This window comes from Toxotes jaculatrix, chromosome 6, assembly GCF_017976425.1.
Source record: "Toxotes jaculatrix isolate fToxJac2 chromosome 6, fToxJac2.pri, whole genome shotgun sequence".
Classification (NCBI taxonomy): Eukaryota; Metazoa; Chordata; class Actinopteri; family Toxotidae; genus Toxotes; species Toxotes jaculatrix.
In genome coordinates this window covers 9,908,978-9,926,623 of record NC_054399.1, presented here as the reverse complement: position 1 = coordinate 9,926,623, position 17,646 = coordinate 9,908,978, and the positions used below count along the sequence as shown (strand labels likewise).

Sequence of the window (17,646 nt, the reverse complement as noted above, 5' to 3'; positions counted from 1 at the left end):
CAAAAGGGACAATGTTTGCATGCAAATCTTTGTAACCGCTGTTCTCATATGTGTGATCTAATTCAGTAGATACAGTAAAGTCATCTCATCTTGTTGATATCCTAGGATACGGCAACCAGGGACAAGAGGACAATTTGTATTAGAGTAGTATTCACATCGTATTAAATTGAAAATACACAAATGGGGATTTAAATTGACCAGCAAGTAAACCGCAAAAGAGTGCGTGATCATGCAATATTTTGAGGTCAGCGCAGGTAATGGCAAAACTAGCTCGAAATTGCAGTTGCAAAGACTAATTTATCGATTTCATCTCTGTGTTTATGTTTTTAGTAATCGGGGACATAAGTGAAAGCTCATTGGTCAGTTGTCTGAAGGGGGCGGTGCTTTGTGCTGCTACATCACAGCCTTTTGTCGTTGTTGGGCAGCTGGAGACTGGAAAGCCCCTGACAACTAGGGAGGGCTCTATCAGGAAAATTGCTACTAGCTTTGTCATTTTAAATGGGGGATGTCAACATTTTATCCGCCTCGCTGCTTCCGCGGAAGTAAAATTCCGTAAGGGTGTTTCAGACGTGATTTTTTTTTTTTTTTTTTTTTAGCTTACCGACTGCTAGATGCTCCCCTGCGAGTGCTAGCTTGTGTTAGCAGGCTAGCTCTTTGTGTGGCTAGCTGCTAGCTGAGGGATGTTTTGTTGTTGTTGAACAGAGCTGCCCTCCCGTCGTCTGGGAGAGGAGATTCATCAGCTGTGTATGGAAAAAACGCCTCCTCGACGCCCTCTCATCCACTGACGTTATCTACGAAAGTGGCCCGTGAAATCCGCTGTTCCTAAAGCGACACCGAAAGAGCGAGAGGGAAGAGTTTGACCGTAGTGGAAGGAGATGGGAAACTGTCTGAAATCTCCGACCTCGGATGATATTTCCTTGCTACATGAATCTCAATCGGACAGGGCCAGCTACGGAGACGGTGCTGACCCCGACCAGGAGCCACCGCCCCCCTATCAGGTAACTCTGACCAACTGTTTTAGAGCAATAAATGATCACTTAGTCACTGTGTTTTTATCATTTTTTTTATCAGGTTAACAAAATTCATTGAATACCTGAAGTTTGGATGACACGGCTTCATCTGTAGCAGGTCTGGCCCAGTACACGGGGGGTGGGTAGAATGACAACAACCAAGAAACTGATGTTAGACCAGCAATATGTGAGACTAGATCAGCTGTTTACTGATCCAGCATCATCCTTGGCCAGCAGTTTAGCTCACTGACCCTGTCCCTTCATGGCTTTGACACTAATCCTCTTTGTTATATCCGAAGGTCCTGACTGTGTCTATCATTTCCCTGAAGTCGTATTATTATTCCCTCCTCACTGATGTGATAACAGCACCATTATCATCACTCGCTTTAGTCTTCATTCAGACACATCAAACCATTTAATTTTGGCTCATATTCAGTGGAGATGAACTAAGCCACACAGACTGTCTATTGAGGCCTGTAGTTCACTTTAACAGCATGAAGTGTAATTTGAATGGACCTGAAACAGACCCCAGTTCTCCATCAAAGAGCAAGTTAAATCGTTTTGGGAAACAGTGGAGTCTTGTAATTTTCTCAGCTACTTCCTTCACTGATCCCTTGCAGGGCAGCAACTTTGTTTGTCTGGTGTCCTTATTTCCTGAATTAGATCATCCACAAACAGACCAGGCCATGTTGTAACTGTAAATATGAGTAAGTATGGTATTACCCTTCGCTTGTGTGTTTTTCTATGTTAAGAGGCGGCTGGTATGCGTTATGTAAGGCCTTGGCAGAGAGTTTGCCTGTTACTAGGTTAAGCCAATCCTTATCTGTAGATTTAAGATAAGTGTTTTTAAACAAATAGGAAACTGGAGGTGCTCTCAGGTCAGTACAGCATGATAGCTCTTATTATAGAGAACTACATACTTTTGTGTTTTAGTTTTGCTATAATCTAACCAAGTGCAAACCTTTTTATTGTAAACATAAAGTGGAAATTTTGCGCATTTGACTTTTGTTGTTGCATAACAAGATTTTAAAATGCTAGATTTTATTGAGGAGATATGAAGAAAAATACTTGTCATGATCTTGGATAGATTTTTGAAATGTCATAAATACAGAATATTGGTTCTAATTTACCTTCACTATATATATATTGTACATGACCAGGAAATCTCCATCTGTTTCTAACCATCAGTCACCATGCACCATGACCAGTTGTACGTTGTGTAGATTCATCTCTGTAACTTAAATACAGCTGGAGCTCATATTTTCTATGTTTTGGATTTCACTGTTGTGATATTTTGTGGTTCTTTATATCTATCACCATTATTGGTGAGGTCAGTGTGGCCATTCTTTATCTTTTCTTATTCGTTGTTGTTAAACCAGCAATTAATACGTCCTACTTAAAATTACAAAAACCAATGAAAACATATAACAGAGGCATAGCATTGCACATTGTTGCATTGGGTTAGGGTTATTATTCTATATAGCAAGTGTATGTCATGTAGTAACCCTTAAAGTATTTTTGATCTTTGGAAAGTCCAGTAGTTATGTATTGGGTGCATATAGTCTAAATTACTTTTTCAACAATGGCCTTGTATATTTCCATTCACCAGTCTTAAATGAATGTTGATTTTTTAATTACTACTGCCAGTGGAAACAATGACCTGTTTTATTTAGTTATTTAAAGTTTTAATTGCCCATTTAAAGTCTTTTAGAGAAACTGATGGTTAACTCTGTAACTTGAATGTACTGCATGCCAATACATGACAGGCCCACAGTGGTGGTGGGTCAGTTCACGGAAACTTAAAGCTTCCTGGTAATATGACAGAGACAAGATAGTTTCATGGTCATATTCATAACATTTGTCATTTATTATCAGTGGAACGTCACTCACAGAAGATCTGCATCAGGGTCAGTGAAAGATTAGAACAGAGTTAGGAGTCCTTATACATGCATCTTTGTCCAGGTTGCTACAAGTATGTCATGTCTGGCATACAGCAGTGTGTAATTAGGTCAAAGCAACCAGCTCTGGTCTCACAGAGGAGAGATGGTGTAATAAACAATACAAACATTGCTTAGTTTCTTTGCAGCTGTGACTAAGCTTTCCGTTGTGTTGAGAAAGCAGTTTATTTATACTAACTAACTAGTTAAAACCTGCTTATAAAGAGCTCTTTCAGACCTGCCAGCGCTTTTCTCCCTGGTGACCATAGTAATCAGCACCTTCACCATCTGAACCCAGTCGGAGAACACAGCACACATTTTTTGTGCGCTTGCAGTTCGGCTTAACACACTTTGGAAGTGCTGTGTGTGTTAGAAGAGGGGCTTAAGGCTCCACTATGCTCGATTTGAAATGGACTTCACTGTGTTCATAAAAACTGTTGAGTACTGCCCTGCGTGCAAATGCCAGTTTACTCATTGTGACTGCAGGTCTTTCCTTCATACCAGAGAGTCATGGTGAAAAATGCAGGGAAATGCTGGAAATCACAACAGCGAAATCCAAAACATAGACAATATGAGCTCCGGCTGTATTTAAGTTACAGAGATGAATACAGAAGAAGGGTGGTGATTTAGAACCAACCCTGGTATTGTTTTTACAGCTGAAAAAGCAGACGGGACAGAATGGATTCATTACTTTTGTTTAGTTGTCTGGAAAAAAATGAGAACAAATGGCTGTTTTCTTCTGTTCTTGACATCACTGATTTACTTAAAAAAACGTATGGGATGTATTCAGACCCAAGCATATGATAATATCAGGTTTCTGTTGTGATTGTGATTCCAATGAAACCTGTTGAATTGAAAGAAACAAGAACATGGTAGATGTGTGATTCTGAGGATTTCTTTCCAAGTTGTCTGGAATTGACGCTTCCTTATATCACAGTCATTCCTGGCTTTTTATAACACATAAAGTTGCAACCTGTGCCTCAGGCCCATAGGAAAAACATGCAACTAATCACATCACCAGCTAATTGCATGAGACAGTGCACTGGGGAGCAGTGAATGACACTCCATGAGAATTTCAACAAGTTGTGACTAGAGGCTTGTACATGTTGCTACCACTGAGTCCCTCTGTGTGGCTTTTTTGTATCACAGACTCTCTAGACTGCTTGTAAGGACATTCTGATCTTGATTTCATTTCAGCCTTAAACACCTACAAAGGGAGGTATGAAAGTACAGTTCAGTTTATTAGTTCAGCCTATAGTCATAGTAAGTTCAAGTTAATTTTGATGTTCATTCATCTTCTACACAGCTTGTTTTCAATGTGGAAACTCTGTTAATATCATTGAAACACAAGTAGGAGTGCACATGAAATAGCACCATTCAACAGACACTCACCCTGAGACCTATGAACAACTGCTCAGAGTTTGTCTCTCACATTGACATCAGGCTGTGTTTCCTGGGAATCCACAGGTTGTGGTGAATCAGAGGAGGGTGAATTCCACCATCTGAACATGGGTGTATCCACTGCCTGGCCCAAGTGACCAGTAACTATCTGTAGGGCTCTCAGCCAACTTAAGTCATCGGTTGAACAAAGACAGGGACGACAGGGACTGTAATAGTTTAAATGTTGATCTGTCCATGTGAGCCGTACATGAGGTCCTACGGCTCTTTTCAGCCAGGAAATTATTCAGTAGCAGACAGAGGATACGCCCATGTCCAGATGCTGGAATTCACCCTCCTCTGATTCACTGCCACCTGTGGATTCCCAGGAAACATGCTTGGGGCAACACTTCAGATCTGTAACTGTCTTTGTTGCTAGAAGTGGCTGTAGGCATGAGGGGACATCTTATGTTCTCTGCCACTCATTCTGTAGAGACAGTGACATAATAATGATGCATATGTCTTGCCACGAAACATGTTTAAAAAGAGAAATCTTACATGAAAACACTTATGTTTAATATAATATGATTTTTAGCAGCTACATAAAATAAATTGATTGTAAAGCTAGCTACCCAACTTTTTTTTTTTCATTCATGTGTCGGCCACTGTCTGAAGCTAGTCTGGCAACAGCTTGTGTTGTCAAGGTAGTAGCTTTGCTGCATATGTTGCAACGTGCCTTAAAAGCTCTGACTGATTAGATTTTCTGTACATGTCTAAAATTCCCTTTAAAAATGACATAATCTGGAATGCTCTTAATTCTGTTATGTGTATAAATGCAAGAACTTTGGGATAATTTAATCAGAAAATAGCATAAATTAGCTTAGTATCAGAATATTGCAGTACATACAGAAATAAGCCTACATAGCCATAGGATGGTGGAGGAGTGGATGGATTGATGTTGAAAGCTAAGTGGATGAGATCAGTCCACTGAGGCAACCACTCAGGCTAGTGGACCATTTAATGTCTTGTCAAAAGGATTTCAAAGTGAGCGAGTGTGTGTGTGTGTGAGTGTTTGTTTCACATCATTTGGGGAGGCTACAAAGCAAAAGGAGGCACAGTTCGTGTTTTTGGTCCTAAGACTGTGAAGACTGCAGTGGTTGCTTGTGTTTGTGTGCAGATGTGTGTGTTATGTGTTGCTTACAGCACCTTGTGTGTCCCTGTGGGGATTTGGAAAGCAGCTGGTGAGACGAGTGCTGACTCATCGCTGTGCTGGACTGGGCTACAGGAGATAAGGCCCCCCTGTGTGTTTGTATTTGAGAGGGAGAGTGTGTGTGTGTGTGTGTATTTGGCCCCCTGGTATGGCTTACAATTCTCCCGTCTCCTTTTTAAGCCACAGAGATGGGAGCAGTGACAGGAGTTTTTACTGATCACATTCAGTTTTGCACAAAGGTCTTTATACTGCTGTCAGCTACCTTTATGGCCAAACTTTGAGTGGAACTCCTTGCAGACTTTAAAAAGATTCATAGTGTTTGTGTGTTTCCATGTAGCTGAACTTGGTCTTTCTTTTAATACGCTTCTATTTTCAATCTTTTTCACTGTTTTTGTCACTTTTGTGTGAACATGAGGCCTTGGGGGCGGGGTTATCTAAAATATGTCAAAGAAGAACCTGCCGCTCTGGTCAAAGAGAAAGTCAAATTTCCTTCAGACGGTTTAGTAGACTTTTGGGGGGTTGGTGGCATAGTGGTGCTGATAAACAAGTCATTGTACTGCAGTTCAGTGATATAGTCTGCGGGTTTTTTGGATGACATACAGCCTCACAGAGGTTGCCGTCCCTGAGTACTGACCACAATGGCCGTGACTCAAATAAACCAAAACATCCTTTTGTCCTCGTCATGACGAATTCTCACAGCTTGGTTCTCATGGTTTTGGTTATTAAGTTACACTGACCCAACTAAGTGGATGCTGTTAAAAGGTCCCTTTGATGTGGTACAGACTGTTAGAACTCCCCAGATACTTGTTTTTATTGGCTGATGCTGCTTGAGCATGATTAACTTAAAGCTGCTGTTAAAATGGAAAATTAATGAAAATATATTATTAATTTTTAGTATTAACTTTGTTTCCCTCAAATTTGCACCTTTTCAGTTTTCCACCAAGATATGTTCATTATGTTCATCATCCATAGTTTTTATGTGGCCACAGGGATGGATTAGTGTGAGCTTCGTCATGTGTTATTTAGAAATACTAGAGTTAATAAAATTGCCTACACAGTGTCCCAACTTCCTGCTTCACCAGGCTGGTGAAGTAATGCATATACACATACTGTTATCGTCACACCGTCAGCCTGTCCTGTTATCACATCAATAAACACATCCTGTGATGCAAATGTGCATCCGTCCATCCTCCTCCCATTGTTGTTTTGGTTGCATGTGTGCAGGCTTGCCTGTATTGTGCGCAGGTGTCTGCAGGTCTTGTTCAAAGATTTTGTTTCTCTGCAGTCTATCCTAGATAGAGAGCTAAGATTTCAGAGCCTGGAAACGCTTCATGTTTCTGGTGTTGCTTCCCCTTAAGTGCATATTGACACTGCTTAGGCTGCACACAAGATACAGCCACGTTCTGCAAGTAGATATTTCCTGCACTGGGTATGGTTGAGGGTTGACGAGACATAAAAAAAAATGTGTTTTTGTCTCGTCACTGTGCTGTTCGTGCAGCATGTGTTCAGAAGAGCAATTATGCCCAGTCATCCCGCTACCTGTCTGCAACCCAGTTCCTACATACACATTAGCCATTAAATGCTGTGGGTACTGTGGTATGTCAGCACAGACAGGAACTGTGGCTGAAATTGTTTTCCTGCCTCGGTAGGTAATAAATTAATAAAGCAATAATCCCAAGATACAAATGAATGCAACAGGTAATGTTTTTGCATATTACAGTTTTACTTACACCAAGGTGAATGTATCTCTGAAAAGCTCAGGAGAAAGACTCAATACAAAGCACTGTGTTCTTTCTTTTGGAGGCATTATTGTGAAATTCCACCCAAAATATCTAATTTTTAATTTCAAACACTCATCTCCTGTAGACTTAAAAAGTATTAGTTACATGTTCCTCATTCACGGAGAACAGAGGATGAGATTAACGTGAATTATGTTCCGCGTGAAGTGGGGTTTGCAGCGGGAGTGGCACGAGAGGTTTCTGTGGAGATATTTTTCTCCTGTTTAGAAACCTGTTACCTATGAAGGGCACTTTATTAGGGGAAATTCAAGGATGATGAAGGAGAGAAATATCAAGCTACACACTTTGAATAGCCACAACTAGTATTGCTCTACCATGTTGGCAGTCCAGTCATGTAACTGTAAAACACTGAAATCCATAAATTAGGCTGTCTGTGTGAGTATTCAGAACCCTTCTTCTGTTGTCTTTTTCCAACTCGGTGCTTTTCTCCAGTGAGTAGTAAAGCTTGCCGCATCTTACTGGAACAGCCATTTAATGCAGGAATATCTGTACATGAAACCAACACTCTGCCAACAAAAACCAACACTTTGCTTAGATAATTGAGCCACTAATGTTGCAAGTGAAAGGGACTTGTGTGGATCTAACCCAGATTGCCACCCAAAATTTATGATTTTGGGTGACCACACACATAAATAACACACATCTGGCTCTGAATCTAGGCTGATTGAACTTGTGGGCTGAGAGTGCCTCCATTTTTCATTTTCCCACTCCGCTTTCTTTGGAATTTCTTTCAATTAGTGATGGATGATAGAAGATAGGGGGTGCGTCTGCTCTCATTTCTGCCCGTAATCTTCACCTCCCTTCCCGCTTACCATTAGTAGCCCTGGCCTGGCAAGTTGACAAGTTCTGCTGCCGTGTGTCTGGCTCAGCAGGCTGCAGCATGCTTGGCAGAGGAAATCAAGGTCTGAGCTCAGCTTGCTGCTGCCCTGCGCCCTCCACGCCCCCCTCAAGTCGCCCTTTCACCCTCGTCTTTTTTTACTGTCTCACTCTCCATCTCCCTGACTGTTGTCCCTCTGGTCAGTCTGAGGTCAAATAATGAATAGTTGTCACAGCCCAGCTGACACGCCATCTATGAAAGAAAGGAATGGCATATGACAACAATAACACCGCTGACCACTGCACAGTTGACCATCCTAACACACACACACAGAGTACAGCTGCTGCCCCCCTCTGAGGCCCTGTCTGTAGCTTTTATTCCTGCTGCCTGGCTGCCGTCTCTCTTTGACATGGGTAAAAGGAGTGGCTGTCAGGGGAGCAGCAGACTGCCTCAACTACTAAAGTTATGCTGAGTCATGGTTTAAAATGCTGTGGCGCAGAGAAGCTGATCGCTAGCTAATTTGGTCTTTGCTGTTTTGTAGTTTTCCCATGAAAATCATTTAACTCCAAAAGACAGCTTTTCAAGAATTAAAATTAGACTGTTTATAAATGGTTTCTTTGCCCATTAGGCTTACTAACGCATAAATAATGCATCATTATTATATCTATGAAAGCACACAGGTCTGCGATCTCTCTGACTGAGAAATATCAATCATGCTTTTATTTGTCTGCCTGCCTATGCTAGTGTTGTCTCCTTTAATGTCATTTAACTTTCATTATTTATTTGGGAAGATAACATAATCATATTCACTATTACATAATCAAGGTAAAACACTCTCTGAATAGACATTAGATGCCCCACCAGCTTTTGATATTGCAACTTTAATTTATTTTAACATACTGCATGCCTTGCCTCACTTAAAGGAGTATTACAGCAAATTGGTATTGCAGTCCCATAAATCTGGGGTATTTCAGGTTTTTGAAAATTGCAAGTCAGCACTGTCTGAGAAAATAAACCTCGGCCTTCGTGCAGTCATCCTCTACCTTCATCTTAAGGGCTTATCACCCAAGCAGGTCCTGGGCCTGATTTGACCTGATCCGTCACCCTCAGACTTCTGCCTCTTCCCCACGATGAAGACGTAACTCAGAGGTTGCCGTTTTGACAGTACTGATTATGTCATTGCTCCTGTTGACCACTTTCTGGAGGTCCAAGATGCTGACTTCTGTGCCAGATGACCTAATGTGCTGAGTAGCATATTAGGTCATCTGGCACAGATGACGCTGACGTCTGTGCCAGATGACCTAATATGCTGAGTAGTATAATAGATGACCCAATAGTAGCATATTCGTGCCATCATTGTGTCTTATTTGGATTCTGCCTAGTGTCAGTCTGTTTCAGTCCTTTATCTGTTTGCCTCTCTCCTACACTCTGTGCTCACATATACAGCCAAATTCCCAATAAAGCTGCTTTCATTTACAAGGTTTTTTTCTGCTAAAATCCAGATTTTTATAACCACAATGTCATCTGACAAAATCTCCATACAAATAAGTTAAAGACAGGTGCTGTGCTGTGATTTCGGCTATATTCATTTGTAAAATGATCACACAAGTCTTCAAAGTATTCACACTTAGATAATTCACGTCAAGCTAAGCATGAACATGTAACCCTTCCTCACATGCATGTTTTTGTCGCTTCTCTCTGAATGAACTTTCAAGCCCGGCCTACAGCCATTCAACTGAAAAGAAATAAGGAAATGGAGAGTGATTTGAATCTCACGGCTACCACTCAGCCTGCCACCACTCCACACTTTAGTTCAGTAGTTGCTTTAACTTCTGTTTTTTTTGCTGGCAGATCAGACATGGTAGCTAGTACATAGAACATTGTCTGATAAATCTTTATTAATTAGTTCAGATAGATTTATTTCCTTCCACCATTAGTCTGATCTCTGTCTTCATTCAGGTGTGTGTTGCTTTGTGTTAAAAGGGCGTTCCTGGGGTGTGGATATACAGGTGGTTAATGAAAGAGCTCACTTAATGGCATTAGAGTGGACTTAGCCTAATCCATGACCCGGCTGATGTATCCTTTCAGTTGCCTGACATGAAGGTTTGGCACACAGGAAGAGGACGATAAGGGAGTCAGGCGACTGAAGCCTGGACTCGGGTGAAGAAAAGAAACTAGTGCACACACCACCTCAACACTGACTGTATGAGAATGTATTACGATAGACAAAAGCGAAAGAAGGAAGTGGATCAGGCCGGGGCACAGTCAGACCACATATTAAGTTCAAGTCAGACCACAGAGCAAGACAGCTGTGTGAATAGAAAGTGGTCTTTAGAGAGGAGGACGACACTTTGAGACCAAGGTAGTACACAAGACAGAGGACAAAAGTTTCTGTGCACCCGTTCTCCTCTATATTTGTGTAAACTGTTTGCTATATGTTAAAATTTAGAACAGTTATAATTCATCAAATGCAAAAATATAAAGTTGGATGGCGCTGCTGCTGAACAAATTAAACAGTGTAGATCAATCGCTCATACCGCTGCCATTTCTTGGAAAGCTTTATGTTTTCACAGACCTCGTGGGCTTACAGTTTTTGCAGGAAATTAAAGCATGTTTTGATTTTATAAAATGAAGGGATTAGTTGCTGCAGCTAACAATTATGTTTACTATTGATCTGCCGGCCATTTCTTTGGTTACTCTTTTACTCCAAAAATAGTTAAAAATGTCCATCAAAGTTTCTCAGAGCCAAAAGTTGTGGTTTCAAATGTCTGGCTTTTATATCTGGTTTACTGTCATATAAGACAGAGAAAAGCAGCAAGTCCTCACATTTGAGAAGCTGGAATTGGTAAATAAATACAATTAATCAGTTCTTAAAATACTTGGTGAGTATTTTTCTGTCTAAATGTTTCAGCTCTATTTTTATTATTTCAGTTTTCTGTGTTGTAAGTATGAAATGGACAGTAAAGTCTCACACCCATGCTTGCACCGCCCCTGCAGTATGGGGTTTGGGGTGTGACACATTACAATCTGATACTGAAACCCCATTACTCACTTTGATTTTGATGTTACTTTCATCACACTTAAAACTTCTACTTATGTGGTTTTGTGCACCAGGATTTAAAACACTGCTGAGAGGCATAATTGTCACTTTTCAAAGTCAGTTTTAGTCGGTTCAAACCGAACACAGATTCCTGGTGACCAGACGTTTTAGATGGACCAGGGGATTCAGGCGCTTTGAAGTCTGGTGCAGGCCAGTGTCAGCTTTCCACACTTTGAAGAGTGGAATTTTAGGCTGGACCATATGAAATAATTATTTTGAGGAGATTTCTCATGAAAGTAGAAAGAAAAAAAGTGTTGGGATAGTAGTGAGTTCACAGTTAAGATGATGGTGGCATGTCAACTCCTACGAGAAACGTTCAGCGAGAGCCTTGCCAGACTTCATCATTCATCATCATCATTCATTGCACTTTAAACTGTACACTTCTGTGCCGTGGTGAAATCTGTATCAAACCAACAATATATTTTCATTTCAAAACAGCCATGTGCCTCACTGCTGCACCGGCTGTTGCAACAAGGTGTGGGGAAACACCACCACCTACTGCCTGAGATCATAATCCCACAACATAGCTAGAAATATGAACTATTAACTAATATAAACTACTATTAACTTGTAATTAATCACTGATTACATCAGTTAGTGGCAATAGTTATTGTGAGCCTTTCAGTCATGCAGATCTTCTTTTTAAGAGGGATAATTACTTAAAACAAAATATGTGTGTTGGATTGTGAAGCTCTTACACTCAACTGGATGCTTTAATGGTGTAGTCAAATCCACCCTTCAGGCTGTGGGATTTATACAGTAACACCTACCGGTATTGTATTGGCAGGTGGTGACATTATTCCATCTCTCATAAACATTTACATCCCAGTCGACAGAGCATGTCTGTGCCATTATCAAAAGAAAGTTTCACAAGCATGTGCCTCATTTGCTAGACCTTGCTTGACTTCCACCGAAAGTGATAACAAGAACAACGTCTTCTGCTTTTGCTAGTGACCTCTCACAGTGGTAAAATTAAAGCTGGAGACAGAACAGGTCTTATGAAACCGGAATATTAGTCTTATTGCAACATATCTTCAAATTCCTCTATACAAATTCTGTGCCACAAGCAGGACGTCCACCCAACTCCAAGACTTACTAGAAGTGTAGAAGACAGAAGTGTACACTTGGCCATAACTGTCCTGGAGCTGTAGTGTGAGAGCATCAGATGGTTGGGAGGAACAGAGTTGTATTTGTTGTAGTTTGCATTTTTTGGTCTTGTCACTATGCTATTCTTGCTGCATGTGTTCAATAGAACAATTATGCCCAGTCATCCTGCTGCTTGTCTGTAGCCCCTTTCCCACATACACATTAGTCCTTAAATGCTCTGGGTGCTGTGGTATGTTGGCGTCCTTTCACAGACAGGAACTGTGGCTGACCTTGTTTTCCTGCCTCAGCAGTCTGCCAGCTCAGGACTAATTTTATAAATCTTACATCATGGGTCAAGTCAGAATAAAGCTGTAACAATCCCTTGATACAAAGGAATGCAACAGGTTGCGTTTTTGCATATTACAGTTTTACTTACACCAAGGTGAATGTATCTGTGAAAAGCTCAGGAGAAAGACTCAATACAAAGCACTGTTTTTTTTTTTTTTGGAGGCATTATTGTGAAATTCCACCCAAAATGTATAATTTTAATTTCAAACACTCATCTCCTGTAGACTCAAAAAGTTGTGGGTTTTTGCCCACTTCATTTTGAAGTGGGCAAAACCCACTTCAAAATGAAGTGGGTTTTGCAGTGGGAGTGGCATCAAAAAAAAGAAGGCACTGTGAAGTGCACTTTATTAGGGAAAATGCAAGAATGATGAAGGAGAGAAATATGAAGCTACACACTTTGAATAGCCACGAGTAGTATTGCTACCATGTTGGCATGTTGTCCAGTCATACAGGAACAGTGCTTAATATGTCATTATAGGACCTCTGTACATGAATGCCAGAAGCCAATGCCTTGCCTAGATAGTTGAACCACTAATGCTGCCAGTGAAAGGGGCTCGTGTGGATCTAACCCATTTTCCCTTCCTTCACATGGCCACAGGCATATACACACATCTGGCTCTGGCGAAAATCTGGGCTGTTACTGAACTTTTGTGCAGACAGTTGCTCCATCTTTCATCTTCCCACTCTGCTTTCTTCCAAATTTCTTTCAATTAGAGATGGATGATGGAAGACAAAGGGAAAGTGCTTCCTGACTCTTTTTCACTTTCTCTGTATGAGTCTGCTCTTCTTGTGGGGGCATCAGATGGTCTGGAAAAACAGAAATAAGTTTTCTAGTGAAGTGAATGCATGAAGTGGTCACAACGTGTTGTACTGTGCATCTCCAGAATTTATAGATTCTCAAGACAGTGACTTAGTCTGACTTTTTCTACTGTGGTCTCCTTTCTCTCTTTCTCCAGGAGCAGATCCATGTGCCTGTCTACCACCCAACACCAAGTCAAGCCCGACTGGCCACTCAGCTAACAGAGGAGGAGCAGGTTCGCATCGCCCAGCGCATCGGGCTCATTCAGCACCTCCCAAAGGGCGTGTATGACCTGGGGCGGGATGGTTCTGAGAAGAAGATCAGAGAGTGAGTTGAAACCCTTGGTGGTCAGACTAAGCAGCGGAAGTTCACTTTTTTTTTTTTTTTTAATAGCAACAGGGTGATGAGTTGAGATGTGATGATAGAGAAGTCGTGAAAACAGGACAAAAACTTAACCCTTGACATAGTTTCTGAAATAATTTAATTCAGATCATGTTCTACTCTTTTGTGAGTAGTGAGAAAATGTTAAGTAGTTTGGGTTTGACAACTAAAATCATAACTCATGAAAATTAATTCAAATGGTGTCATGTGAAAACTTGTCAGTATTAGTGTGCAAGCACTGCTGCAGTTTATGAAATTGTAATGCATTTTAGAGTAACACTGTGAAAATCATGTGTAAATATTGTATATCTATAATAGCATAATGTGTATTTATAACAGGTAAAAAGATTTGTTTGCAAATGGTGAAGGTTAAAACCAGCTGAATTATTTTTTTTTCCCTGCCATTGAATGTCTATGAAGAGGTTAAAGTGTGTTCCACTGTACAGGTGCGTCATCTGTATGATGGACTTTGTGTACGGAGACCCCATCCGGTTCCTGCCCTGCATGCATACCTATCACATGGACTGTATAGATGACTGGCTGATGAGATCCTTCACCTGCCCCTCCTGCATGGAGCCTGTGGACGCTGCGCTGCTTTCCTCCTACGAGACCAACTGACACACACATACACACACACACACATGCCCACTGACACCTGTGGACCAGACTGGGCGCACACACATACAGTATGCACACCGTATCCTGGATTAGTAAGGTGGTGATATCAAAACAGTGATTATGTAAAAGATTTATGGTGATCTCTCATGTTTGCTTGTGTGTGCGTGCGTGCAAGTGTTTGTGTGGATGTGTGTGTTTGTGCACATGCACAAGTTCCTCAGTTGGCCTGCTGGACAGGATTGCATCGGGGAAAGGATTGGAGGAATGAACAGTGTTGGTGTTAAGGACGAGCCAGAAGGAGTTGGATCAAGGAAAAGAGTGAAAATACAGGAGCTGACAATAGGGGAGTGGGATAATACAAGTGTAAAGGGAAGTCGAGGGGAATGGATGGCGGTTAACTGGTATGATTAAGAAACTTTTCCAAGATCCACTTTTATAAACGTGAATACACATTCAAGTGTACCCAGTCACACTTCCTTTATTACTCCCTGTTATTTAAATGAACTGTGACAGGATGCAGGAGGAAGGACATCAGACTGCCATCTTCAGGATGCAGATTGCTGACGCCTGATTAGCGTTATGTCAAACTACGAGACAAAGAAAAGAAAAGGAAACGCCCTTCAGTGGATCTGCCAGGTGCCCGTTGCAGAGTCACTTACCACAGGCCTCCACTTGTCTGTCTGTACAAATCTCTCATGAGAAAAATAAGATTGGGGGTTGGTGGGTTCATCGATTGTCCTGGGGCTTTGTGAAATCTGTTCTGTGTTTGTCAGTCAGCAAAAGGGCTCAGTTGAACCAGTGTTTACTAACAACATAGGCATGGCAAAGGAAAATACAGTATGTGCTTTAGTCACTAATGTGATGGATAGCTGGTAGACTGTTGCCTTCAAGCTTTTGACTTCTCATGACTTTCTCAGTGTCAGATGATTGGCCAAAGCACAAGTAGAGCAGTTAACAAACTATTAATACAAATCAGAGGTATTTGCACTTCTTAATCAGACAAGAGTTGACCATATGCATTCAGTAATTATATCAAAGTGAAGTATGTGATTTGTTTTACTTACATTTTCATTATGATTTCAGTCATTTGTAATGAAAGCCACTGTCTCTGTGAATCCGAAGCTGGTGCATAATTTATTACTGGTGATAAAGAGTTAATTCTAAGGTTGGTGCCCCGTTACTGTCCATATCATGTCATTTTGAGGACAAGGACAAAATTAAAAACACAATACACAAGGTTGGACTCATTTAATGTGTTAGTATATTCAGTCTGTTTCTTGAAAAACCAGTTCATAAAACCAGACTTGAAGCGAACATTCACGGGGAAACAGTTCAAAGTGCTACCAGGACAGTGATCATTCAGAGGGAATGTGGTCATGGGTTGTGTGTGATCAAGCGTGACCGAGGACATTTATTTACCTGAAGTGGTCAAACTCAGCAGCTATACAATGAACTGACCATGAGTTTGTTGTTGTATAACTGATAACTGACATTTTTTCTTTACATTTCTATTGTCTTCATAAACTTTGCACCAAGTTAAGACCTGGAGCTAAATGATCTGCTCAACACAATGTAAAATATCTGTCGCCAGAGTCACCCAGTTGATGAAAGCACAAAGAAATACAAATTTTATTTTTCTTCTCCCTGCTGACTTTGGCATGCAGGTGATTCGGTGAGACTTTTAATTATGCAGGTAATCATTAGAATACCCCCTGCTTAGCAGGCATGATACAGATCCAACGGTTTGAAAACATGCCTTTTAGTGATGTGTGCAAGTGTGTGTGTGTGTGTGTGTTTGTACAAGGCATTATGGCCTTTGTGTAAGGTGGCCGTGAGCTGCTTAGTTTTTGCACAGTACTTTAATCTACTAAACTCTTTATGTTGTACATTGTCCTCCATCAGTGAAAGGTGGAGCCTCATGGCCTTAGGTTACGTCTGAGTATCAGCTGCTAAAATGTGGAGCAGAGTCCAGTTCACTTCAAGAAAAAGAAAACGGGAGGTGGGGCTGGGGTTGATATACAGATACTTTAGACTCCAAATGCTGCTGCTGAGCTGGCAGTCATTGTACATGTTATGTCGTGAAAAATATGAAAGGCGTGTCAATTATCCTCCCACATTGTCACAAAACTAATATCTTGTCAGTGTATGGTGTTGTTTGTGTTGGGTTCCGGTCACGTCACCTGGCTCTCTTCCTGAGGGTTCCCATTGGGTTGCAGAGCTGGTTTCAGCTGCTTTCATCTGCATTCTGCAAGTCCTGCGGTACAGTGGATGACATTTTTGGATACAAATGCCTTTCTCCAGAGAAGGCAAGGTTTTGATCTAAGTCTGGACCTAATCAAGGCTTGGTGGGACTGGCAATGCATGATGGGATTGTGAGGATAAACAAAGTTAAACCCTGTCATTGTGTATGAGTGTTTGTATCTGCCATAGTTCCTCAAAAAAATAATCAAAGAATCGGTTTCACAAAAAATAGAATATACATACATATCCTGATCACAGTGAAGACTAGCTCTCTCCCAAAGCTACATGTATATTTATCAGTGGGACACTTTGTGGAGCTACGTCACTGACACAACATGGGTGGCTAACTTATGAGATGTTAGAGCCAGATACAGATTTCCTGTAATGTGCTAATAGTTCTCAGAGAAAATGGGCTCACATCCCCGGAAAATGACGCATTGTAGGTCAGCAGTTTGTGAACACTGAAACAGCTGCACAAACGCTTAATCATGGGCCAGATAGAGCTTTGGCTATGACTTCGAACCTCGGGAGAGACTTATTTATTTAAAAATATCCAGACTCACAGGAATGGCAAGAGAGTGCTCTTACGGGGGGAATTTTCTTTTTGCTTTAAGCACAGGATTGAAAAGCAAGGTTTGCTCATATGTGAATGGGGTATGTGTGTTGTATGTTTGTGTAAGGATGCGTTTGTAAGCATAAATATGCATATGCTATGTACTACAGGCAAATAATAAATAGACATTGCAACAGAACATAACTGCCAGTGGGTGTGATTTATTTCATGTGGATGAATGGAAGAATGTAGATTTCCTCTTTTTTCAGTCTTTCGTAATAAACTTGTTCCAAAGCCACAGCAACCATAACAAGTCATTCTTAACATTGTTATCCACAATATGGTAAAATTTACAAAATATTATTTATCA

General features: G+C 41.0%; 1 protein-coding gene across 2 annotated transcripts; it reads left to right on the top strand.

Moving 5' to 3' along the window:
• Positions 1–433: 433 nt before the first annotated feature.
• rnf11b (ring finger protein 11b) lies at positions 434–17,475 on the top strand. Of its 2 annotated transcripts, XR_005894193.1 has the most exons (4): positions 434–998; positions 13,641–13,810; positions 14,311–14,883; positions 14,996–17,475. XR_005894193.1 is itself a non-coding variant. In XM_041040214.1 (3 exons), the coding sequence occupies exons 1-3, from the start codon at positions 876–878 to the stop codon at positions 14,480–14,482; spliced, it is 465 nt and encodes a 154-aa protein (XP_040896148.1). In that variant the 5' UTR covers positions 434–875; the 3' UTR covers positions 14,483–17,475. The 2 variants fall into 2 exon arrangements, 1 of the variants encoding a protein (XP_040896148.1); XM_041040214.1 differs by having other exon boundaries at positions 14,311–17,475.
• The last annotated feature ends 171 nt before the right edge of the window (positions 17,476–17,646 follow it).

Bases quoted from the DNA above. Each gene is read 5' to 3' on its own strand.
- rnf11b (XM_041040214.1), top strand. From the start codon at position 876: ATGGGAAACTGTCTGAAATCTCCGACCTCGGATGATATTTCCTTGCTA. The intron at 999-13,640 runs GTAACTCTGACC...CTCTTTCTCCAG, and splicing joins AGCCACCGCCCCCCTATCAG to GAGCAGATCCATGTGCCTGT. The intron at 13,811-14,310 runs GTGAGTTGAAAC...TCCACTGTACAG, and splicing joins TCTGAGAAGAAGATCAGAGA to GTGCGTCATCTGTATGATGG.